The sequence below is a fragment of the Dermacentor andersoni genome, chromosome 8 (genome assembly GCF_023375885.2).
Source record: "Dermacentor andersoni chromosome 8, qqDerAnde1_hic_scaffold, whole genome shotgun sequence".
Lineage (NCBI taxonomy): Eukaryota > Metazoa > Arthropoda > Arachnida > Ixodida > Ixodidae > Dermacentor > Dermacentor andersoni.
The window spans coordinates 71,169,609-71,196,287 of NC_092821.1; the positions used below are offsets into that span (position 1 = coordinate 71,169,609).

Genomic DNA, 26,679 nt, shown 5'->3' on the forward strand with positions numbered 1-26,679 from the left:
TGCATCGGCACCTCAGCGGCGCAAGTTTGTTTTCATGGGCACGCATGCGTAGCGCTTTGTTTACTTAAACATGTATGCTGTAGTACAGATTGAAAAACGCGGACACCAAACAATGTAAAAGAAATGCAACTACATGCATACATTTGCTCATATTATCATCGGCACGAGGCCACCGGTAGGCTCGGTCAACTGCCAGCGGAAGAGAGGGTGCGAAAACATATATTCAAACATACGATCACTATCGCAGCTTTTGGCAAAAAGCGATAGCTCTCACACATTGTATGTTTGTTCATAAGGCGTGCAATTTCGCGTTCAATGAAACTCTGTGAGTACAAGCGCTCCCTCAGTGTGCATAGCTTTCCTCGAAAAAAAAAACGGAAACGCTGATGTTAGAATTAGAAAAATACGAAATCTGTGTGTCTCGTGCAGAATAGCGCAGCGACTGTATTATTAGGGGTGAAACGCCCGGAAGTGGGCAGGATTTCCGCAATTTAAGGGAACCTTTTGCCGCATTTTTCGAAAACTACATGTTTTGCGTATTTTTACTTCAATCCATCCGTATAATGACGAAATTTTGTTTACTGTGCAATGTGTACACGCGCAACGCTCATTCCAGCATTGAAAGCCAGAACGCTGCCGTGACTCTACCAGAGCCAGGCGGCGGTAGCAGTATGGAGGGCCTCTGCCGGGAGCCTAGTGAGCAAAGCATGACAATGCGTCCAATGTCACTTTTGCAGCCGAACGCACTTCCCGTTTCACGACATCTAATCCTACACGCTTGGGCCGCGCATACTCCCTCTATAGAGGGACAGCATGACCACACCGACAGTGACAGCGCAAATGTGGGTCGAGCTTGCTTGCATCTGCTATCACAGTATTCCTTTGCTGCTGGCACGTGTTTCAAAAATTTATGAACTGCGATGTTTCACATTTAGGGGCACGTGCACACGTAACACCATAGACTTTCGTGCAAGTGCTAAAGGGAAGTGGGGAGCAAGTGCCCATGGAAGCTGCAAACAGAGCAGTTCAGTGAGGCACGCGTCCGAGAAAAATGGTTTGAAAACGTTCAGTGTCTACCAGCCTAAATGTGAAAAGATTTTCGTCGTGCTGAAAAAACGCACTCGCCGACCTATCATTCTGTAATTTCGTGACCGTTCACTTTGATCACGTCACTGTAATTGCTTCGGGCGCGCCCTGTTCATGGCGAAGCTGTATATGGTTAGGGTACCATCTATGTTTCGCATTTCTGCGTCAAGAATAAAAAAAAAAAAGGCCAGCGTGGGAGAATCACGGAGATAGTGCAATACCGGGCCGTCGCGCAGCTGAGGTGAAGCAGGCCTCAAGCAAAGCAGACATTGAAATACCAGATGTGAAACCGACGTACTATCGCTGGAGTTTCGGGGCGAAGATAAACAAAATGCAATTTGACATCAACTATTCTATATTACCGCGGCTATTTCCACGAAAATATTAAAATAGCTGTGGAGGAGTATTGTACCATTCTATGCGTCAATAATCTTTCAGTTTTACAGAATTTTAACCATCGCCTGTGCCCGATAGCATAATTATTTTCTTTGAACGTTTATTCGAAGAGCAGCGCATGACTAGCACGATACATGAAACACATACTCAACTAATTAAGGAAAATCACTAATGAACTTCTTCACTAATTACTTTACGGCACGTATAGCAATTTCGGTGAGTTTAGATGACGTAAGCACTTGACGTTAATTTCTAGGATTACACAAGTTTCGAGATGTTATTTCCCAAAGTGTGGAAAGAAATACATAGGCGGCCCAGTTGCTTTTCTGCTTTAATGCCTAAAAGAACGCTTCGCGAAAAAAGTTAGTGCAGCAATGGTGAATTTTTACAGCGAGTTTGATGGCGAAGATCTCTAAACTGGTGGCATTTTGAAAATCCATTCCAATTGGATACGCCTTGCAAACTCACCAGCTGCAATTCAGAAATTGCAGCATGTGAAGTAAAATAATAATGAAGCGCTTAATTAGTGAATTGTACTTATCATTTGGTTTCTTGTGCAAGTTTTGTCTGCACCTCTGAACAGTCGTGCTCAAAAACTAGAAATATGTTATCTGCTACAGGAATTCGAATTCTAAAGCTCAGCAAAACTAAGAAATTATCACCCCGCATTCTGTTTTGGTGTTACTCTTTAGTGACTCTTTTGGTAAAAGAAGGGCATTGGCTTTTGGGTAGCGCAGTCGCTAGGCGTACACCAAGTTAGGTGGTGTCGGAATACTAAGCCAGTAAGGGAGTTTCAACTAAAGCTGGCATGATGGTCTCAAAAGACTCGATTGTGTCATAAGCGCTCATGACTCTCTTGAACGCTTTCACGCAGCTTGTGGAGTAACAGCTGCTAACGCGCAAAATATGGCTCTGTACAGGGCAACCACTGGTAATTGTGAATGGTCGCAGTGCTGGTTGTCGGGCCATCCGCAGGAGCGTGTACAATAATCTGAGCCACCGCCGCAGTACACGAGGCTGCAGCAAGATGAAATTGTGTGCTGAAGGATTACGGCATGATAAGGAAACTGTGTATGCAAACACGTCAGCGTATCGTGTCCGTGGCTGCAGATAGAGGACTCGAAATGCTGGCAGCTGGTTTTTAATACTCTTTATTTTTACACAATACAATGTAAGGTTAAGGCGACGAAATCTCGAAGGCATATCGTGTGCTGTGGAAGTGTCGCAGTCTTCTTACTAGAGGAGGGTTAAAGGGTAACAGTCGGCATGACGAAGCAATTACTGCTGCTGGACTCCTAGCGTGAGGAGTCTGCTCGCCGGCGGGTGAGCAAGAAAGGCCGGCTTTCTTCACCCAATTCCTTACTCCTTTCGACTTCTTTAAAGTTCCATGTTACTACTATTACCACTAAATAAAGAATGACTTCGATTGTCGGGCGGGTGTCATAAGGGCTCCAATGTTTTCTTCGCGTCAAGAACTATACTGCTTTCAGCGAGAGGACCGTTGCCTTCGAGAGGGTGTTAGACAAAGCCGACTTACTCTGCTGCATAAGAACATGCATGAGAAGCTACTGTTGGAAGCAGGTCGCTCGAGGGCCGTGAAGAGTGCGCGTACGACATTTCAGTTTTGTCGAACGGGTTAAGCGAGCTCTTGCCAGTGTAGCTTACGTAAGGCCTCTGGCAAAGAGTGAAAGTAGTTGCACTTTGTATGTTGTTGAGTCCTCATTCAAGGCAGGCGGGCTGAATATTGAGACCCGTTAAGCTTGAAAGTGATGACGCTTTTTAGCTTGAATGCACACATTCTGCAGAATCCTGTAGGGCAGAAAAAGACACCTGCCAGCTTGGCTGGTGAAGACATTGAGTGAGGTGTCGATAATAAGAAGGAAGAACGATAACGCTGCAAAAGTAGATACTTCTAGAAACGATATGGAAAGCCTCTGTATTTTGTTGAAAGCCGCGTGGCCGGTAGCAGGACCTCTTTGCTTCAGTTTAGACGATGGTCAAGGAACTAAGTAATAGGGCCAGGTAAAGCCCCAGTAACCTTCATTACTGGTCACGCATTTTCGAAGTTACCGTTCTTAGTGCAGCAGTGCCACGATGCGAAAGGAAGAATATGATAAAAACATTAATTATTCGAATGCCCCTTTTATGTAGGAGTGCAATTAGGGAGCGAGATTCCTAAATTTATGCTGTTAGTGCCCACGAATTGATCTGAAATGGCGTTACTTCATTAAATAATGGCTGTAATCGAGCAGTTAACGCAGGTAGTCTAAGCAAGAATTTTGCTGGAGTTATTTAAGCGAACGAGGTTTTATAATTAAGCTAACGCGCAGTGCCCAAGCAAGGCATTCGCATCTCCTCCAGTAATTCCTACACGTCGCCGAATGGCGTTATCTGGAACTTGCAAAGCTGAAAAATAGTGCACGTCACAAAATGGAAAGGTATGCTTCCTAATTGCATTTTTATTTTTCCTATTCTGCGTTTTCTTCTCTGTTTGGCTATTGTACATAGGCTAGGCCATTAATGTGGAGAGGTAACAATTAGCTTCAGATATGAAGCTTTAATTGTCTTCTCTAACGCGCGAGGTAGGTAACAGCCTGTAGTGCATGGTATATATGGACATCTCTACTGATTCAATGGTTAAAGAAAACATTGTGCTGCGCGAAGCAGAAAACTCAAACTCATTTCTAAGCACGAGGTCCGAATACAAACAATCACTGCATATAATATTACAATATTCAAATAATATTTGAAGAGGCATAAACACGGCACATGACTGCACGCGACTTCATTCGAACTTTATCCTCTTAACCCGTAATTTTATAGGCACTGCTAGATTAAGAATCAAGTGATCCACGCATATTGGGAGTGGGTCCGGGGTGTCGTCGGCGAGAGAAATCTCGAAATCCCTTATTAATCTATACAGCGCTGTCTTTACCGTCACCATTCCTAGTCTGCGTGCCACACACACCCTGGGCCCAAGGCCGAAGGGGAAGTAGCTGCAAGCCACACTGTCTCGCTGTGCTGGCGAGAAGCGGTCCGGTATAAAGCGGTTTGGTTCAGGCCAGATCTCTGGGTTCCTGTGGACGTGCCATGGTGGCGCAAAAACGCTCGTTCCCGCTGCAATGAATCTGCCCAGTATGGTGGTGTCCTCGACACACTCTCGCATTACGGCGATCGGAATTGCCGGGTACAATCGCATCCCCTCTCGAACGACCATGTCGAGGCGCTCGAGCAGCATGACATCGTCTTCATCGAGCTCCCTTTTTTCGCTTCGCTGATGTGACGAGGGCATTGGAAGATCTGTTCGCTCGGCAGGTTTTGTTTCCAAACCTTTGTACTCGGAATTCTGGCTCGCATTTGTCGGGTTAGCCGAGCTACGCGAAGGTGAAAAGCCGGGAACGTCATCTTTTGGTTCCCATCGCTTGTGTTCGAGTCCCTGCCTTTCTTCAATATTGTTTATGCCACTGTCCATTTCATAGCTTTTGTTACGACAGAGCTCTCTGTAAATTTCAGCTCGTACTTTTTCCTGTTCTTCTGGGTGCTTGGCGAGGAGGTACAGCAGAAAAGCGAGGGATGCAGAAGTTGTCTCGAATCCACCTATAAGATGTAGTGCGATGTTACATACCAATTTGTGGTCATCGAGAAAACGGGCGTTAATGCATGCTGTGGGTAGAAAGCTTCCCACGCCTTCTTGAGCATCGAGAATGTACTGGAGCACATCCTCTTTTCGCTCAGTTTCGCCCTTCCTGCGTTTGTTGATAATAGTCGCCGTATGATCCAGGACATTCTTCACTGCTTTGCAGATAGATGTAAACGGATAGAGACACTGAAGAATGCTACGGAGGCCGGGATAAGAAAACACGCTCTCAAACAACGCGTTGTCCGCTTCTTCGAATATCACGTGAAGTGATTTGAGCATTGGGTCCTCACTCTTCGTTTGGCGGTCTGCCTGTAACAGAAAAAGAGAGAAAAGATTGCTCTTTCTGGGTTCTACAATCAATGTCACTATTTATGTGAGTGATGCACTGTCCAGGAGATGTTACGGAAACGCTTGCCTACAACAACCTCCAGGCTGTGTTTATTGGTTTCGGGTTGAAAAACGCAACGCGCTACTGGTGAATGGAAGGCGCCACGATCTATCGGTTTATCTTACCTGCGCTACGTTAGAAATTTTAAAGAATAACGTGTGTGGGAGGCTTTGTAGCATCAGTTCGTTCGCGAAAGAAGCAAGTGCTCCGCTGAATGCGTACATTGCGCGCAAGAAGTCGTAGATCTCGTGGTGTTCCGAATTATTCCGGAGTCCACCACTATGGCGTGCCTCTTAATCAAAGCGTGGTTTCGGTACGTAAAACCTAATTATTTAATATTTTAACGGATTGTTCAACCTGTGAGAACGTTAAAGCATTTCTTGGAAAACCGTTGCTGCAACTTCTACAAGATCACAATAATACTGTCGCAGCACTGCGCAACTGAGGCAGAGAAAGAAGTAGGGTCTGCGCGCGTGATCTCGGGGTACTCTGCGCCGGCTGGGCCTAGCCTGTAGCTTCCATCTCGGATCTTGTTTCACCCTGTAAATAAACATCATTCATAACATCTTTGGTGGAGGTGCGGGGTAGATCTTGGAAGATCCTGGACGACCCAGCTGTAGCAACTGTCCGACGGAGTAGGCGCTTGGCCGGTTTACGACCACAAGCAGCAGACATGGCCGATTCGGGAGAAGGCAGTGACGACCCCACCTGTGGCGGACCAGACAGCAATCACGCAGGTCAGACTGGCTACTCTCAGACTGGTCAGCCACCCACCTTTTCGGGGAAGGCGAACGAAGACGTCGACGACTGGCTTAAACACTACAACAGAGTGAGTCGCCACAACCACTGGAGCACTACGAAGCAGCTCGATAACGTGGTTTTTTTTCTCGCTGGTCAGACTGGACAGCCACCCACCTTTTCGGGGAAGGCGAACGAAGACGTCGACGACTGGCTTAAACACTACAACAGAGTGAGTCTCCACAACCACTGGAGCACTACGAAGCAGCTCGATAACGTGGTTTTTTTTTCTCGCTGGAACCGCGTTCCTCTGGTTGGAAAACCACGAGAGCGTTCTGACAAGCTGGGATAATTTTGTAGAAGAATTCACCAAGTGCTTCGGGGACTGGATCTTTAAGAAAAAGAAGGCTGAGCAGACGCTTTCCCGACGAGCTCAATTACCTGGCGAAACGTGTACAACGTACATAGACGCTGTTCTGAAATTATGCGGAATCGTCAGCGCTACCATGACAGACGAAGACAAAGTAGGACATCTGCTTAAAGGAATCGCTGAAGATGTTACGAATGATGTTTATTTACAGGGTGAAACGACATCCGAGATGGAAGCTACAGGCTAGGCCCAGCCGGCGCAGAGTACCCCGAGATCACGCGCGCACACCCTACTTCTTCTTTCTCTGCCTCAGTCGCGCAGTGCTGCGACATTTTCCCCGGGAGCAGACGAAGCTCGCTGAGCGAGTTAAAAGGACCTGTGATTGTACTGCTTGAGTCTGGCCACGTGAACAACTTGCGTCGCACGTGAACGCCGATTACTAATAAAACTCCGGGCTGTCATCAAATATCGACGCCTGACCTACGTGAACGAACCCGAACCAGGACTGACGTCTCACTTGTAGGAAAATTATTGACTACTCTTTCTAGCAGTGGTTCCACTAGAGGCGAGGCTGAGCCATCTTGTCAACTCGTAGCTGGCGCTACGGCCAAAGGACGGTCGACAAGTTTTCGCGTTGGTGGTAAAATGAATATCTCGTGAGTCCCTCATGAGCACTTTTCACTGTGCCGAATCTGTCAGGCCCACTAAAAACAGGAACTATTCTTTTAGTTCACGAACATCATGTACCATGGTACCTCTGAAAGACTGGAGAAATGCTCTAATTTAATCTCTGCCAACATGAAAGGATCAGATGCTGAGAGGTGCGAATGCATAATGGAATTACCTTCGGAAGACCTATTCAACTGTTGTACCCAACGGAATACACTATTCAATTACCTGGAACTCATTCCGGGGGCACTATAAAGACTACAAACTTCAGGCTCATTTATCACGTCAACTGGCAAGCATGTACTGCTCCTAACACACTCGAGAACGGCCATTTCCGTGAAAAAAGTATGCAGAAACTCTTACTGAATTTGTCTATGTATGCCTAAGCATACTCCCAAACTTAAGTTTACCCACCCCCAAATTTCATGTTGGTCTAATTCCATGTTTCATGTTCGGCGACAGCGCCCCCCCCCCCCCCCATTTCAGTCGGGCCACCTCTAAATTGCAAGCTGGCCCAGCCCAGACTCTCTATTAGGCCACTTCCGATTTCCAAATTGGCTGACCCCCAAGCTTCACCCCCCCCCCGCGCCTACCCATATATCATTTGGCACATCCCTACTTTAAATTCCCATCATGCATTTTCTATGAAGCGCTATGTATCCCTGTGGGTATGCGTAAATCTGGTCATATCGTTATTCTTTAAACACTTAATGTTTATAAAGCTAGCAATCATCTACATTTACACTGTTATAACGATGAAATGTCTTAACTTTGCAAATTCTGCACTTTTGTACAGACAAAAGGCGTTAAGGCATAAGAGATTTTGCTGGGGTATGCTCCAAAAATGCTTACTCATTAATAGCGTTAGTTGGTTTGTTTATCTTAAACCGGGCAGCCACTCTTGGCCTGCCATAGTTTCCACGATCTCCAAAAGTTAAGGCCAGAGAATGTCGCAGCAGTTGTAGCAATGTGGTTATTTGCGAGCGCGTTTTGTTGTGAGCTTCCTGTGCTTTTGCAAGATTGTTTCCATGTGGCCTTAGTATGTATGCATGCATATATATATATATATATATATATATATATATATATATAATATATGCACACAGCGCTGTTCATGACCCACCTCCCGTCCAAGCAAAGTCTTTGTCACCATCTCCAATACCATGCCATAGCTTGCTTCATGGGCGTCGACCATGTCGCCAAAACGCGCAGCTTCGTCGAATTTCTGGACAAGGCCCGTCATGATACTGTCGATAACACCAAATAGTTTCTTTACTTTTCCAGCGGTGAAACAAGCATTGAACACTGAGCGTACTTTCCGAAACTTCTCTCCTGCAAGAAGCAGATTGACATTTATTTGGGACACAGCATGACTGCAGTCGTTTCCTAACGCTGCATTTCTAATTTATGTGGGAAATACGTCCTGGTGATAAAACATCATTTACGGAAGCATAAACACATTGAAATTTCCAGCCGCGGTTCACCAGCGACTACATTGTTAGGCTGCCCAAACCCAGGCCACGCGTTCAATCCTTACCGCTGAAGCCGCAATTATGAAGACGACATGCGAAAACGCTGCTGCATTCAGATTTATAGGCACATGAACAAACTACAATAGGATCAAAATTATTCTGGCATCGCCCACTACGGCATGGCTCACAAACAAATTGTGGTTCTGGCACAAAAGCCCCAAATAAACTTTTGCATTGTCACCTCTATATGGTAGCGGGAAGTAAAGGAATATGGTAGCTATGGTAGCGAGAATTAATGCAATATCAGACAGAAACGTCGACAGGCACGAGCACTTTCGCGTTGTTCTTCGTTCTTTTACATCGCGCGTCCTGTCTCTACAGTAAACACGACGTACTAACAAGCGCAATTCACTGCACTTTTATATTATCCTATCACTTTTCAGCGGTGAACTTATGCTCGTACTTGCGTAGTCTAAGTCTTTTAGTCGCAATGGACCTCAACCTCGAATTTGCCGACCGGCTGTAAGCGCCACTCTTTCCTCTGTCGGAGTTCCACGTCACCACCACATCAGGTCTCGCGCACAGGGAGTCGCTTAAGGCGCTCACGATCCCCGCGATCTTTGCAATATGTCTCCTCGCCTCGCCGTTCTTTCGCGTGGGTTTGGTGGTCAGGTAGCCAAGTAACTTGGTACTGCTGCATAGTTAACTGCCATCACAGTGACAAAAACACCGAGGGAGTCTGCAGCTGCCTATCAACTTCTATATTTTTCCAGGTACATGTATGTAAAGGACGGCAAGTTGGCATGGACAGCCGCTGCCCGCAGAATCGAGTAAGTAACAATAAGAAAGTTCGTAATGCAGGCTATTATTCGTGGCTACGTTCTTGCTTCGACTTGTAGCTCATTTATGACAGTTTGCTCGCGACAACGAGAATATCGTAGCAGCTCTGCTTCAAAGCTGTCTGAGTGACGCTTTGAGCGGCGGCTGATTTGCACGTGCTTTCTCTTGTTTGCACTTATGCTTTCTCATGTTTGAGAGCGTGCACGTGATTAGTTACATTTCTGTGGTAATAAGTTGCAGGCAGTTGAGAGATTTAGCACAGCCGTATGATTGGGTGCACACGTCTAAAGAAGTTCGAAGCACACTGTGGGGCATCTCGTCTACGCGAGTTGTGTTGCGGGCGGAGAGCAGCGGTGGTTGGAGTCGCTTTGGGTCTCGGTCGTTATTTAATACTGGTGCAACACGGGCACCCTTGATTGCGATAAAGTCTGATAGCAATGAAATTTTCCCAGTCGCCATGAAGAATTGTAGCTTTTGCGTAGTCCTACAATGCGGATCGAGCTAGTTGAGCTGAGTCGGCAAGTATGGTGTGTGCGACAGTGTGCGATCGCAATATACTGGATCAAGACCGCACAGAGTCGCGGTCGAAAGTGCGCATGTAGAAGCACTCAATGCTGATTGGACTTGACAATGCTCCAAGGTGCCTAAGCGGCTAAGGCATAAATTCATTTTGGCTTTAAACTCCTGAATGACCTCACAGTCGGTGTGCAGCGCGGGGCAATAGTAAAAAAAGTCTCTTTAGCTAGTTGAACGAGAAGAAAGGGGGTTAGCCGAGGGGTCCGATTTTTATTAATGATATCATAAGAAGCCATCAAACAAGGATACCAAGAATAGCACAGGAGAGATTACTTGTACTTAAAATTGAAATAAATAAATCATACTTTCATGGAATTCAAAGTTGATGAAAAAACTACTTGCCGCAGGTGGGGAACGATCTCACGTCATCCTATGTCTTTGTTTGTTGGCTTCTTGTGATCTTTTGCTACTTGTGAGATAGGTTCCCTCGCGCGTTTCTTCGTGCTTTTATTGCGATTGCAATATAGCTCCGTAGATAGCTCCGTATTAAGTACAAGGGTGATAGCATTGTAGGCTTATGCCTCAAGAACAAAGGAAAGAGACAGCTGACCTGAATCGACGCCGGAATAGAACTACGAGTCGTGGCTTCCCGTGCCACGGCCAGGCGCCGTGTTTATTTTCTTCTTATACAGGCGAGCGCTATCGCGGTTCCAGGCGCCGCCCTTGTGAGGGCGCTACAGGGCCCCCCGCTCTTACGTGTTCGGCGGCTAGACGCCGAGAGCGGTAGAACGACCGGCCCAAGGAACAGCCCACCCACGCAGAGCCAGGAACACAATCACCTCCATTGCTTCAGCGACGCGCTTATTGTGCGCTAAGTAGCCAATCAGAGGGTGGCAAAATACAAAGAAAAGATATCGCGGCAAGTAGGGCAATCTCATCTGCAGGCTTCAACGTAGAATGCGACCAGCACCGCGAATGTTACACCGCCTATAGCCTGGAAGTCGAAACTGGGCTGGGGACCGGCTTGTCTATCTAGCATTATGACAGGTGGCGATGCGAGGCTTTCCATCGCAGTCTCCACGTAAACCGACTTAAGGCAAGGCAGTCTAAGCTGACTGTCTCTTCACGCCAGTTCTGTAGGAGGGTGGCGGTGTTCTGGGTGCAGTGGAGGACGCGGAATGGTCGGTCATAGGCAGGCGTTAGCGGTGGTCGGACAGCATCGCGGCGCAAGAAAGCATGTGTTGAAGTGACCAGGTCAGGGTGCATGAAGATTGTATTGTGGCGGGAAGGACGGGGTGGAGTGGGCCGGAGGTCTTTAATACAGTTCAAGAGGCGTTGCAGGAATTCTGGTGGCTGGGATAGTAGCTGCATTGATTTAATGAAGTATCCGGGGAGATGCAAAGAACTACCACACACCAGCTCTGCTGCTGAGCACTGTAGGTTTGCCGGTGGACTGCCCATAAAACCCAGGAACACAAGGGGTAAGGCGTCAACCCAGGTAGTGCAAATAAGGCGCGTAGCCAGGGCAGCCTCCAGTTGTCTGCGAAGGCGTTCTCCTATGCCGTGGGCACACGGGGGATACGTAGTGGTATGGCAATGTGGTATGGCACCGAGAATGGGATTAAGGAAAGCAAACAGGGAGGACTCAAATTGGTGTCTACAGTCTGTTATTATGGGCCCAGGACAACCAAACCGAGATACCCATGCATGAATAAAAGCGCGCGAAACAGTCTCACCGCTGATGTCAGGAAAGGGAAGAGCCACCGGCCAGAGTGTAAAATGGTCGACCATGTTTATTTTACAAAGATAGCCTTTAGACACGGGTAGAAGGCCCGCGATGTCGAGCTGAACATGGTCGAAACGAGGGCCGGTTAAAAGGTAAGCTTAGGGAGGCGTCTTGGTATGACGGGAGACTTTGTCGTCTGGAAGGGCAGACATGTGCGCGTCGAAGTGCGCATACCATCGTTAATTCGGGGCCACTCATACCGCTGGGTGAGATGGCGCTTAGTAGCCCGAATACCTGTATGACATATCTAGTGTAGAGAGTGTAAAATGGTGCGACGTACCACAAACGTGTTGTACTATCGCCACACGTTATATACTGCTTGTAGGAGTGAAAGCCTGCGAAGGTTAGCCGACGATGGAGGCTTAATCTCACGCGCGTAAACGGGGAAAGCGGGGAAGAGGTGCGCTGGTTTGCTTCGTGCGCAAGGCAGCGGGGACAGGCAAGGCGGCGTTCTACTACGGCGGGTGTGGCGTATGGTGCGGCCGCGCGGGTCCCAACGTGAAAGCGATCCGCGATGTGCGCTGTGTTTTCGCTGCTTAGTTCATGTCGAAGCGTGAGAGAAACTTAGAGTGACAGAAAGCTGAGCTAGTTGGTAAGGATTCATTATGCATCATGCATTATTGATTCCTTCGTCTTCGAATAAAATCACGTTTGTTGGCAGCACTCCCCAAGATATTCGAAGCCGTTGTTAAACTTTCAATCCAAGCATTCCAAATTACTAAAAAAACGGAATTGCCATGTCGTGCCTTAAGTCTTATCTCACCAGATCCTTCATGCACAATATGAGCGCTAGTTTTAACGCGCAGGTCCGGCGCCTATTAGAAGCAGGTTATCCTAGTGTAGCAGTGGACACTGTGGCTGAACGTCTAAAAAAGTCAGTTTCGAGGGGGACAGACGTGATTACAGAAAGCAGTAGTAGCAAAAAAAGAGTAGTGGCTATTCCGTGCATTCATACAGTGTCGCACAGGCTTAAAAAATTTGCAAGTAGATATGATGTTAATGTTGCTTTCGCTGCTCCTAATAAGCTAGGTAGGATTTGCGGTGCCGTCCAGAGGAGAAAGGAGCAGGTAAAAGGCAATAAAAGAAGAGGTATTTGTCCAGTGAAGCACAATAAGAACAACAGCTTTACTGACTGTCGTATGGGTGTGGTTTATAAAATTCCCCTTAGCTGTGGCCAGTTCTATGTAGGGCAAACGGGGCGGTGTATCAATCAGAGGTTAATGGAACATAAAAGGTGGTTAACCAGTGGATCGCCTTCTAATATTTCACTACATTGTCAAGATTGTAACTGCACGCCAGAGTTAGATGTATGCGCGATATTGTACAAGCATAAAATTGAAGATGCGCGTCTTATGGTAGAGGCATGGCATATCTGTAATGGTGGAAATGCGTGCGTGAGTCAGCCTTCGATTACTTTACATAAGGAAGAGATTAAGTGCCTTAACAGTTATCTCTCCCGTAGACCGGCACATGTACCCGACTGACACGTGGTAATACCATTCGTGAGCTTGCGCAGATGAGTTTTGTGTCTTCCTTCTTTTGTCGCCTCAGTGCTCCCTTCAGTTGACAGTCGGCGTTCGTGTTGTCCACTTCTCTACTCTTGTGTCCTGTCTGCACGCCTCACCTCCTTTTTGCGTGAGAGAAAGGCTGGGATCCATGCGACTCTCGCGGGCTCTGAGACGTAGATTCGCGACGAGTCGCTGACGGTCATTATGACGCTGAAATGTTTCGCAACAGTAAAGTATACTCCAACCAACTCAGCCATGAATCTATTGCTCACCGAAATAACGCCGTCGACAAGAGATATTTCTGATCCCTACGTACTTAACGTGTACAGCCCACCAAAGGGCAAGCTAGCGGAATTAGGTAAATTATTTAGGGAAGTGAAAGCAAAAATTGGCGCCCGACACAGCCTGGTGATAGACAGCGATTACAACGCAGCCCCCCCCCCCCCCCCCCCCCCCAAACACACTGCCAGGGTATATGGAAAAGCAACTCAAAAAGGCAACGATGTCGAGAACGCAACATCGACCCGCGCATGGATGACGGACGCGAAGAAACCTACGCGCATCGGCAACGATGTCTCCAGAGAAACCTGTCATGATTTCCCTTTGAAACGCAAGATAGATTGGGTGGATTGGAATAACTCGTGAGAAGCGCAGCGACCACTATACATACTACAAACTGATGTATACGCAACCACTTTTAAGAAAAAGTTATACCAGGCTAGACTCACGAACAGAATCAAAGAAAGGCCGCGGCTGCCGAAAACATAGAGGATCTCTAAAGGAGGACCAAGAGCCTGCTCGATACTGTGGAAGCCTACACCGGGAATACACAATTAACGGCAGATACGCCGGTCATTGATTGACCCCCCTCTTCAACACCTATGGGCGACGAGACACAACCTCTTAAGAAAATGAAAAAGGCATAAGTGTAAACACAAGGTGAAAATATGTGCAGCCAGTCTCACAAAAGGCGCAGAAGCGTATGCAACGTATGCCTTTGCCGGCGGAATTGGACCCGCACCTGCGACAGCTTGCAGGGGACGCTGGGCACCCAAAACATATGAGAACTAATGTGACACATAATAGATCCAAGCTAGATCAATGTGACCTCAGGGCCACATACCCAGGAACTTATGCACCACCACTATGGCAAGAAGGAGGAAATTCTCGAAAGAGTTACGGAACAAGTGCATCAGAAACGCGGTCGCAAGCCTCAACGCACATTACGAATACGGAGGCGAGGAGAACGAAGAGATGCACCGATCCATCGAAATGCTCGAGCTACTTAGAACAATCTGCAACCTGACCAGAAATGCCGCCGCAGGAAACGATAAGATCACGAACAAGATTCTACGTGAGGTAGAAGAAAAATCGATCGTGGCAATACTGGGCCTATTCAACAGAGTATGGACGACCGCAGAACCGTCGCTTGATCACAAGTACGCGGAGTTAACGCTAATACCCAAACCCTGGAAAGCCGCTGCAGTTGGACAGCCTCCTCTCCATCACGGTAACATTTTTTCTCGACGAGAAGCTTTTCGAGCGCGTTGTTCCAAACAGAATGAACAAGCACCTCGAAGAAAAAAGCGTCATGCCAATGAGTATGTACGGTTTTCGAGCTCATCTGTCGGCAGAGGATTTATTTCTGCAGCTCAAGTAAGACATATCGGACAACATCACGCCAAATAGACCGGGTACCGTACGGGCGTTTGACGTGAAATCAACTTTTGACAACGTCTCCCACGAACCAGTACTCGTAAATATCAGTGGTACGCAATGTAGCAGACGAATGTACAACTACGTGCGATCCTTCCTCATTTGTCACGAGGCCAGGGTAGAACTCGGACAGCTGAGAACGCGGAGAAAAATCCTACCCTCAAGAGGCATGCCGCGAGGTCCACTCATACCACCGGTTCTGTTCAGCATAGCCATGCTCAAGCTTCCAGTCACCTCAATGCCATAACCGAGATTGGACATGCGATATGCGTAAACGACACCACAGTGTGAGTCAACAGATGATCCTAGGGTGCGCAGCAAGTGGCTCTTCAAGCAACTGCTGACGCCATCCGCGGCTACGTCAGAGTGGACGCCACTGCGCCCTTGAGAAATCGGTGGTAGTCACTCTTTAGTAGGAAATCAAGAGGAAAGAAACAGCAGCCCCCGAACGAAGCGGTAATTCTGCTTGAGAAAAACCCGCACCAAATGTGAAACAAATCCGTATATTATAAGAAGCCAACAAACACTGACACCAAGGACAACATAGGGGAGAAAACTTGTGCTTAATAAATGAAATAAAGAAACGATAAGTTAATAAAAATTAAAGCGCATGAAAATACAACTTGCCGCAGGTGGGAACCGAACCCACAACCTTCGCATTTCGCGTGCGATGCTCTACCAATTGAGCTACTGCGGCGTCGTTTCCCCATCCACTTTCTTAGGTATTTCTTTATTTATTTATTCGTCACAAAGCATCGCATCGAAAGAGCATCGCACGCGAAGTGCGAAGGTTGTGGTTTAGGTTTTGTCACACCCAACAGGTTTTGTCAGAACCCGACGGCTTCTACGAATTTAACGTAATGCATCGTAATGCGCCAGAAACCTTTGAGCGCATGATGGACACAGTTCTGCGCAGCATGATGTGGCACATGTGCTAGCGCTATCTTGACGACGTTGTTTTTGCTCTCGACTTCCCCACGCGGCGTCAACGGCTCCGACCTTTTCTACCGTGCTTAACAAACGCAGGCTTACAACTCAACTTCAAGAAGTGCCGATTTGCTGCTCGGCAGCTGACAATTCTGGGTTACGTCGTATCTAAGGATGAAATTGTCCCTGACCGAGCCAAACTCCGTTGCCGAATTCTCTAATCCAACCTGCGACACAAAATCGCGCGGTATCATCGGATGTGTTTCTACTTCAGACGCTTCATTCGCAATTTCGCCGCCATAATACCGCCCCTAACGAAGCTACTTTGAATCAAAGGGCCCCTCACTTCGTGGTCATGCGAGTGCGACACGGCCTTTACAAAGCACCGTCGTTTGCTAACGCCTCCATCAATTTTGCGCCATTACGACCCGGCAGCCTCTACCGAGGTGCACACATATGCCAGCGGTGTTGGCCTCAGCGCTGTTCTTGCCCATCACAAACAGGGATTTCCTGAATATGTCGTCGCTTATGCAAGTCGTACGCTTTCCAATTACACTGTGACAGAAAAAGAATGCGTGGCCATCATTTGGCTCTCATCAAGTTCAAGCCTTATATGTACGGCCGTCGATTTGATGTAATCATGGACTACCATGGACTATGTTGGCTGTTGTCCTTGAAAGATCGCTCAGGCCGTCTTGCCCGATGGGCAATTCGCCTGCAGGACTACAATATCCGCGTGCTGTACCGCAGCGGCCACGAGTACTCTGACGTCGACGCCCTCTCCCGCTCTTCCTTGCTCGACGACAATGCCCGCTGCTCCGTATACCAACTTGCCGTTTCTTCCATCGACCTTCGCACCATGGCTTCCGAACAGCGCAAAGACCACTGTATCGCTTCACTGATAGACTGGCTCTCTGATCCATCGGCACAACCAACCACTCGCACGTTACGTCGTCAACTCCATCATTTCGCCATTTGCGACGACCTACTCCACCGGTGCAATTACACCGCCGATGGCTGCCAGTGGTTGCTAGTAGCAGCCATTGCTGGTAGTAGATTGATCGTGCTAGTGGAACCCCACACTTTGTGTTCTGAAATATGCGCGTGATTGGCCACTGACCCACAGTGAACACAAAACTTACCAGTGCTTTCGACTCTGGTAGTACTGGCGCGGTATGTACAGCTACCTTCAGAAGGTAATTCGCTCATGCGCCGCTTGTCAGCGCCGGAAATCTTCACCTTCACCGTGCATCCCGCCAGCGGGGCTGCAACCATTACCTTGCCCTACTCATATCATGAGAAGCCAACAAACACTGACACCAAGGACAACATAGGGGAAATTACTTGTGCTGAATAAATGAAATAAAGAAACGATAAATTAAGGAAATTAAAGTGGATGAAAAAACAACTTGCCGCAGGTCGGAGCCGAACCCACAGCCTTCGCATTTCGCGTGCGATGCTCTACCAATTGAGCTACCGCGGCGGCGTTTCCCCATCCACTTTCTTGGGTATTTATGTGTACTAGTAGAACCCTGGGAGTGTTAGCCAGCGCCACCACTCATAGACCTTGGCGGCGGACGTGGAACGTCGTTTTTGCCGTAGGCGTCACGAGAACGTAATCTTTTTGGGTGAAGGCAACTGGTCAATAAACCCACATATGCCACCTGAAGGCATCAATGTTGCCCGATTCGAGACCCTCGCTATGTCTCGTTAGACCCTCGTTATGGCGCCCACTCAGCCGTTTAGGCGCGTCGGGATCGATTTGTATGGGCCACTTCCGCTGACATCTGCTGGTAACCACTGGGCCATCGTGGCTGTTGACCACCAGGCGATACGACGAAACTGCCGCACTCCCGGCAGCTTGAGCGCACGATGTTGCCCAGAGAAGTTCCATGGAATCTGCAGCTTCAATGTAGGAACCAGCCGGCAGTTGGAGAAATTCGGGGTGTTCCACAAAGTTGCAGTCTCGGTTTGAGTAATTGAGCGGAGACCTCTTGCAGCGTCTGTCCTTTACAAGGGTATAGAAATTGTCAGAGTTTTTTTTATGGGCTGACCGGGTGGCATCATCAGCAAGGTCATTTCCGACGATGCCACAGTTCCCAGGAAGCCATTGGAAGACGATGTCATGTCCGTTTATGAGGACTTGATGGATAACTCCTCTGGGCTCAACCACCAGTTGTTCATAGGTCTTGCATCGTAAGGCTGACGCAGACTCTGAAGGGCTCACCTGGAGCCACTAGAAGAACCTAAGCTTTATTTTGAAATGAATGATTCGAGTCCGGCGTCTATTTAGTGGGTCTGGGCATCCGCCGCGGACGCGGTTCCGAGGCCTTGTCTCGAAGCGGCTTCCTCGGCTCGCTGGACGGCCCAGAGTTGTGCGGTCAGGTTCGAGCTGAGCAGTGCGGTCTTCCAGCATGAGCGGAGGCTGGCGGTGGAAGAGAAGGAGGGGTCGTCACTGCGCGAGTTGTATGTTAAGTCCTAGCACTACCATAACATTTGATTAAGTGTGGCAACCTCGCCCCACTTTTGAAGCTAGAAAAAACGAGCCACTTTTGAGGTTTTGATTGTGCGATGTAATTAAAAGCGGCACGTAGGGCGGCAAGTTCTGTTGCCGTAGAAGTCATTATATAGGACACTTTGAACGTAATCGTAACTTGTAAGGCCGGGATGACGACAGTGCCTGTGGAGCTGGTGGTTGAGACAGATCCATTGGTGTAAATGTCCGCTCTTTGTTCATATGCCTCGTTGAGTATTGACAGTGTGTCCTGACGTAGAGCAATTGTTGAACGACGGGTCTCCATTTTTCCCGGAATTGTGAGACGTACTTGTGGCTGTCGTAGGCACCAGAGGGGTAACAGTAAGCTCGGTGCAGGTGTTAAGCCCAACGGAAGGTAGCGTTGATGTGTCGCAACAAATTTTAAAAATGTCGCTTGAAGCCTTTGTGCTGGCAAAGCAGCGATATAGTGACTCGGTGCGCGACACAGATGCCGAATACGTGCTGTAAGGTTGTAAATAGTTATATAAGTTGGAACGAAGTAGTCTCAAGCAATCATGGTTGTTGTATGAGTCTAGGCGCATCGTAGTAGTCCAAGACATATGTATAGAGCCTGGCCTTACAAACTTTCGAGGGTACGAATGTTTTACATGTGTTTGCCAAAACCGGGAAGCTGTACCGTAGAAAGTCCTTAAGGAAAGAAGGAAGGAAAATGTGGAGAAGTAAAGGCAGGGAGGTTAACCAATTTAGCTTAACCGGTTTGCTACCCTACACATGGGAGCGGGATGTGGGGGTGAAAGATGAGGAGAAGAGATAGAGAGAGCACATAACACGGCACACACATAGTTAGTCTGTCACTCTTACGCGGTACGTGACATCACTGTCACAGCCGCTTTTCCAAGCCCGTCTTCTTCATAAGCCGAAGTAGTCCTTTCAGAAAGTCCTTAAACATTGCTCTGTACAGCAGCAGCATGGACCACACCGACGTGCCCCAGGTTTTCCCGCACAGGAACCTCGTTATATGTACGATCATAATTAGTCTCCACTTCAGGTAGATGCAGTGGGGGCTCCATGAAGGGTCCCTGTCAATAATCACACCTAAGAAGCGGTGAGACTTCTGGTATTTGATACTTTGGGCATTGAGAGAAACGGGGTGCGGTGCCATGTGTTTGCGCGTAAACGCGATTAACGCGCATTTTTCTATGGACCTACTGAGGCCTTGTTTGCGAAGATACGAACAAGATCGGCTAGCTACCCGCTGAATTCTTGCGCGCACTTGAAGTCTAGTCGGCGCAGGAAACCAAAGACAAATATGATCAGCGTACATTGGTAGGTGAAATGTCTCATGCAATCTTTCAGCAGGGCCAACCACACTTAGGTTAAAGAGAATCGGGCTCAATAGCAGAATAGGGCTCGCAAGGTGCTGTGGTGGAGCCGATATTGTTGGATTGTGATGCACCGCGCGGACGTGGGACCACGCGGGAGTGGTAGTCGTCATCCGCTTCTCAAAGCCTGGCGTGGAGCCAACGGCGACAACCAGTAAGGTAAGCCGTCCTCTGCGGCAGAGCAGCGTGCGGGCTTCTCCGTCGAGGCCTTACTGGGCACGCCTGTTTCGTGAAGGCGGCGTATCTCACGAGGTCCCTTTGCTGAGTGGCGCTGGTCGGGCTCGTCGCAGGCATACGCGACCGGGTGAAAAACAACCATCATATCTGCGCTACATTCTGGTCAGAAGCGGTACTTGCGACCTTCGTTGTTGTCCCACGCCTTGGCTCCACCTCGAAGACGCTAAGGCGCGTGTTGCGGTGTGTGTGTGTGTGTGTGTGTGTGTGTGTGTGTGTGTGTGTGTGTGTGTGTGTGTGTGTGTGTGTGTCTGCGTGTGTGTGTGTGTCAAAGATGGATGGTGTCCTGGGATAGTTTTGTGGTGTTTAAAACAACCTCAAGTGCATCTTACGGTTCCATGAATAAGAAAAGATTGACCTGCCTACCTTGACCTTGCAGCAAGCAGCTCTGAATTTTTTGCGCGCTGTTTAGGCGCAGTGGTTATACCATCACGATTAATAAGCCTACTATACAAGATTTGTTACGTGACAACATCGACCGGTTTGGAACTTGTTACCTTCCGAGGTGCCGTTGATTATAATATCGACCAACCAGCTAATGGGTGGGTAATATTCTGCGACTCGAACGTGGCGTTACAATGTCTTCTTTCAGCTCTTCGGCGCGGGTCCTGTGAACCACTCGTGTCGGAGATACGAGAAATGCATCATCATATGATCGCGAAATGACACTACGTTGTGTTTCAGTAGCTGTCAGGTCATTGCGGTATCTCCGGCAACAACCTCACTGATGAAGCTACTAGGAAGGCACACGAAGAAGCAGCCACTGTTTCTGTACCTTCATCGTGGACTGACGCAGCCCAACACTTAAGGCAGCTTGCGTACCGTATGACATTGTAGAAGTGACACACCTGAATTCCCCAAATAACGATTGCATTCCCTCGACCCATCTGTGCAACTGCTGCTGTTACCTGGGCTTCTGCAAAATGAGGAAACAATTTTGTGGGGCGTCAACTTCACCAATGCATATACGTATTTGATTGGAATGGCTGATAGGGCCGAGTGCAATGACTGCGGTGTCGAGGAGACTACAGATCTGCTGTGTTACTGCCCATACTTTTAAAATGAAAGACATGACCTCTGCCCAGCTCTGAATCAGTTAGATAGGAAACCGTCCACCTTGCACAACATCTTGGGACCATGGGTTCGCATATCGTAGCAACAAAAGTTCACAACATCGCTGCTGCGATTTTGGAAAGCTAATGGATTCAGCCAACATCTGTCATCCGGACTGAATCACCGATCGATATCCCCAGTGGACTTGTTCTTTTACTTTTAATCTTTACCTACCCTTTGTTTCCCCAGTCGAGGGTATCCAATCGGGCTCAGCCCTGGTTAACCTACTTGCCTTTCATTTATCATTTGCTGTATCTCTCGCTTTTCAAGACTTCCTGCGGCAACCAGCCATATCTTGTCGGGCCAGGCATGGCGAGCACCGAGCGCATTGGTTGCTTCCACCTACAGAACAGGTTCATTCGGAATTCCTTTAACTCCGGTAATTCCGAGGCAGCCGGTGATGCTTTGGTTGCAGGTGGGAAACCGGAGGCAGCGGAAACGATGGATTTCAGATGCTGCAAAACAGAGAGACGGCTCGAAAGACGTGTACCAAGCTGCCTAATGAGCCGCCCGTTGAGCCAGGTGTGAAATCCGCGCACAGTAAGCCGGCGGCAGCGGCCGCAGTACTTGTGCCAGCCGGAGCAGTGGCCAAAGGAGCGTGAACGCATCCGTTGAGCGAAGGCTGGTAGCGGCCGCGGTATTCGCTGTAGCTGGAAGCATGTCCGGCGGAGCGTGAACAGCATCCCTTGACGGCCGAAAGGTGGATGGTGTCCTGGGACAGTGATCCAGGGCGTGGGGAGTGTGGACGGAGTTACTTTGCCACAGGAGGCCCCCAAGACAATGAAGATCTATGTCCAAGGCTGCGTGCATGGAATACCTTAGCGGCTCGAATGTCGAAGTAGAGAAGGCCCGGGCAAGGCCGGCGTTGCAGTCCTGCCACAGAGACGCCATGGAGGCTTAGACGTTGTCCCCGAGCATTACTGACTGCGAGTCTGAAAGGACTCGACCGTTTCGAGGCGCTGTGGATGTAGGCGGATTAAGATCCGATTGCTCCGCGTTTCACGACTGCGCCATTGTAAAGAAGAAACATAGACAACACCGATCGCCGGGCTGGCTGTTCTTTTCTCAACGTCTTACCCGCACTGGCTGTGTAAGCGCCATATTCCACGTGTCGAGTTCCTCTTCACACGGCACATACCCTCATCATTCATGTTGAAGATTCCAGTAAAGGAGGAAGATCAGTGCAACCATGGCACCGGTGTTGGCAAATTACAACCCTCTTCACTTCTGCGGGCTCCTCCACCCTTGGCAGCCAATTAGATAAGAAGAGCCTACTAAGATACGCAGTGCTACTTTCTTTGAAAGCAAACCAAAGTGACCTCCTACAAAGGAGGAGGGGCTTTGATTGGGCGTTTCAAACATCGCTGTGGCTCACCACCCAGTCCTTTGGTCCACCGTTACGTAAGTTTGACATCAGGAGATTAAAACAACACATATTGTAATAGCTTTATGGTATAAGGCGCCTCATTTCGAACGAGGCATACCAACTAATGTAAAAAAAACCTCTCAGAAACATCAGGTCCGGTACCAGCCATAGCGTCGCCCTGATGGCTGGTACCAGGTATAACGCAAAGAGAGGTACAAACCAACTAGCCTAGGAACAAGTTACAAATCAAAGCTTCGTTTCGGCCAATCTTCAGAGGGCTTGGAACTCACATATTTGGGCGATTAGCATTCTTTGGGAACTTCGCCACGTTTTCCATATGTATCTAACGTCTTCTCCCTACTCAGTCACCCTAATTAATTACCAGCTTTGCGCACTAGGTTTGTGCTCACTGCTGCCTCTGATGAGGAAACAATATGAGCCGCTGGGTGTCGCGGAGTAGACAACTTGCTGCTGGCTTCTGTTTGGCCAAGTTGACAACTCGGGTCGCTTGGTATGGCGACCGAACGGACCACTCCAGCGCTGCCTAGAATATATGGGTTCGCGTCGATTCTCAGACAATCTCCCAGAATGGATATGTCGAGGTGACACAAGGGGCATGAACTGTAAAGGACCTAAAGCGATATCGCCGGCTCTATCAACAGACGTGGCCTCGTGTCACTTGCGTGGCATGTATAAAATAACGCTTCTTTACATATATATATATATATATATATATATATATATATATATATATATATATGAAGAACCAATGAATTCAATGTTATTGGTGACTATGCTTGCAGCAGGGTCCTAGAAATGAACTGTTCTCTCTTGTGAGTTGTGGAATGAAACATCCATAATATTGCGATATATGTGGATCTGTAGAAAGGGATATTTTACTTATTTTATTAACACTATCGGACTCCAAAACAGCAATACGGTACGGCAGCAGTACTAATACGAAGATAACACGCTTCCTTAAGGTTATGCTGCGTTGCAAGAACTCCAGTGATGCACACAAGGATAACTTCAAGTGGTCAACTGAGGTAAAATAAGCCTTTCGTGCCTCATCCCCCGCGTAAGAGTTGTAAATGTGAACCCGAAACATTGTATGGGAATAGACGAAAAACGAACACGAAGAGGTTACTATAAGACAAGGCTTTCTGGAGGCAGTACTAACCTCGTATGAAAGGCAATCCACATTTAAAGGGGTCCACATTGATAGTATACGTTGGGCGGTCCTGGAATACCTTGGCAGCCTTGCTAAAGCATTCTTTGATGAGCTCGACATCAGTGATAACCATGAAGGGCTTGTCGCCTAAATATATACCAAACACCTTGCCGTAGTGTTGAATCCACTGATCCATTACCTGCAGTTCAAAATATAATCGATTTGGGTACACGACACAAGAACAAGGCACGTTTTATTTAAGTACAAGAGAGAGAGAGAGAGAAAGAGAGAGAGAGAATAAGGGGAAGGAAAGACAGGGAAGTTACAAAGTAGTACCGGCTGGCTACCCTCTGATGGAGAAAGGGCTAATGAGAATAAAGTGTGGTAGAAGAAACAAATAAAAAACAAAGCGAGAGTAATTCACACAATAACGTAACGCTAGACGCTACAATTTTCTAACTCTGTCGCCAAATTCACAGGTGCTTAAGAATTTAAGAAGAGAATACCTTGAGTGCCGAAACCCGTCTGGACCACTGTCTTAGTTTCGACAGCCCTGCTTACGACAACGGTGGATGCGAGGACACGCTCAAGTACCTCCTCTATGACTGTCCCCATAACAATGTGGCAAGAAAAGCGCTGGCGCCCTCGGTCGAAACCCTTCATGATTTATACACAATGTGCGACAATGCAGCATATAAAGAAAATGCGTCTTTCGAGATATGTGTCAATACTTTGCGTCAAATATCAGCGGAATTGGAGGCATTACTTGGACTGTTGAATCATGAGGATCAGTATGTGAGCAAACAGAGAACACGTTGCAGCATATGCGAATCGCAGCATTTGTTAAATAAGGAAATTACAGCTTGGATCAAATACTACTGGACTCGGATTTTTTGGCTACTCGAAGAAATCATTAAGGTATATTTGGTCACGACAGTAGGACTAGACGTAGAAGGCCAAGTGAAGATCAACAGTTCCCGGACAATTAGAAAGCCCCGTAGTGGAGCGTGTGTTTCGACAAAGAGATGTAACTTCACAGAATTGAAAAGTGGTTTTCTTTGCAGGGTTTAAAGGCCCAGTTTAATTCCTTGCAAGCTCTATTTGCTTGTGGGATAATTATGAAAAAAAAGTAAACGCATTTATGACGCCTATTCGAAACGCGGTTTGCAAATAGTATCTCCAGATAATAGTTTAACTATTCAGTCTCAGAAACCGACATTATTAGGCAAGAATAATATAAAACTGTTACAAGTTATAGGATATTTTTCCTCGTAGAACCATCTAAAGTTATTCAAAATTTAAAATAAATATTTGGAGTCATCAAGAAATCTTCAGCAAATAGGGGTTACATATACTATCTCGCTGTTGTTTTACGCGAAGCTGGTTTCATGGTTACCTAAACATTTTCACAGAAAAACAATTTCTTCTATTCATTATATCATAATTCTGATTGTCCCATCGTGAATAACACCAACCAATGTGGCACGCCACATCTAAGTATGACGTTAACCTCCCGCTATTAACCGGTATTGGTGGATATATATCACCCGAAGTGGTCATAAAGACGGCGCCCTCCCTGTAACTTGCGGTTTTCTCGTGCCGAGGTGTCTGAGCTATCAGAAATTGGCTGCGCACATTCAGAAAGAAGTCTGGACTCTTTCTAGCCCATGCAGAACATAAAGGAGCTCACCCGAATACGATCTTTCTTGAGTTGTTTCCAGTTTCCCCATAGCAAATCCGGTTTGGGCCCCGGTACACCAAGCCTTTCAAATAGACCGTGCCGGTGACGTCGCCGTATCACCCAAACGAAAACGCTGCACACAACTAGAATAAACGCTGCTTGCAGGAGCATCGCTCGCGTGTAAACCCTTTGAACCACTTCACCGGGAGGGGCCGGCAACTTGAGTCTGGAATATATAAAAAAAAAAAAAAAATAAGTTTATAGCTACACAAACCGTGCGCGATTGAGAATACAGCGGAACATTCCAAAATACGTGATGTCAGGTGCTGCGATGTCAACAGTGCGTGATGTACAGGCGCTAAGCTACTCTGAACGTCTACGTATCGCGATACTAATAAACATGATCTTTATGAATAAGCACCTTGCCTTTATGTTCTGGCAGATTCCGGGTCTGCCTTAACGTTAGGCCTGAGCCTGTTTCACAACCAGAAATGCAGCTTTTTAAAGAAGAATACAAGCTTAACGTCACTATAGAAAAATGAGTTCGCTTTTAATTTTTGTGTACAGACGAACAATCTTCTATTGTAAACAGGGCGGTTATTTTGCCGCCAATATGTCCTAAGCCCTCAGGTCAGTCTGGGTGAATTGGTACTGATGTAAAGTGGGATACTTCCGTATTGATCTCTATCCGCCATTTGTAGCAAAAGCTCTCATTGGATGGACATCTCATTATCCCTTTAATAATAAAAGACACTGTCCAGCCTGGATGGAAGCAATGGCAGAGAGCACCTACGTCTTTGGCGGTGTCTTTGGCCAGCGAGATTCAAGGTCTGGCCGCCGCCTGCGGAAGGGAAGCTCCTGTGGGGCTAGTCTCCCGGCCTCGCCCCCTTTGACCCCAGCGGGTATAGTTAATAATTTTGTTCCTCGCTCGGCGTCCTTCGCACAATTGATGACCTCGAGATGCGGCCATGAACGGGCGGCTGTCGGTGACCACCATTAAAGCCTTCCAAAATATTAATCCTTAGTGGCTTATTGGGTTTTGCAGTCAAGAATGCTAAGGTACTTTATGCCTGTTTGTAAGAGCCGCACAGCCCGCCATCTGTCAGCACTGCAATAATAAATGTATCTCTTTTACGGTTGCCGTGAAACACTCACGCTTGTGGAAAGCGTCTCCATAAAGGTG

General features: G+C 47.7%; 2 protein-coding genes across 2 annotated transcripts; both read right to left on the reverse strand.

The window, feature by feature from the left end:
• Nucleotides 1-3,515: 3,515 nt before the first annotated feature.
• Nucleotides 3,516-8,530, reverse strand: LOC140212966 (cytochrome P450 3A6-like). Its single transcript, XM_072284084.1, has 2 exons — nucleotides 8,411-8,530; nucleotides 3,516-5,431 (listed from the first exon to the last, which is right to left on the reverse strand). Exons 1-2 carry the CDS (start codon nucleotides 8,528-8,530, stop codon nucleotides 4,268-4,270), a joined length of 1,284 nt encoding a protein of 427 aa, XP_072140185.1. The 3' UTR covers nucleotides 3,516-4,267.
• Nucleotides 8,531-19,429: 10,899 nt separating this feature from the next.
• LOC126538808 (cytochrome P450 3A40-like) lies at nucleotides 19,430-26,413 on the reverse strand. The gene is made up of 3 exons (XM_072284085.1): nucleotides 25,506-26,413; nucleotides 23,825-24,014; nucleotides 19,430-19,644 (listed from the first exon to the last, which is right to left on the reverse strand). The coding sequence occupies exons 1-3, from the start codon at nucleotides 25,665-25,667 to the stop codon at nucleotides 19,430-19,432; spliced, it is 567 nt and encodes a 188-aa protein (XP_072140186.1). The 5' UTR covers nucleotides 25,668-26,413.
• Between the last annotated feature and the right edge of the window lie 266 nt (nucleotides 26,414-26,679).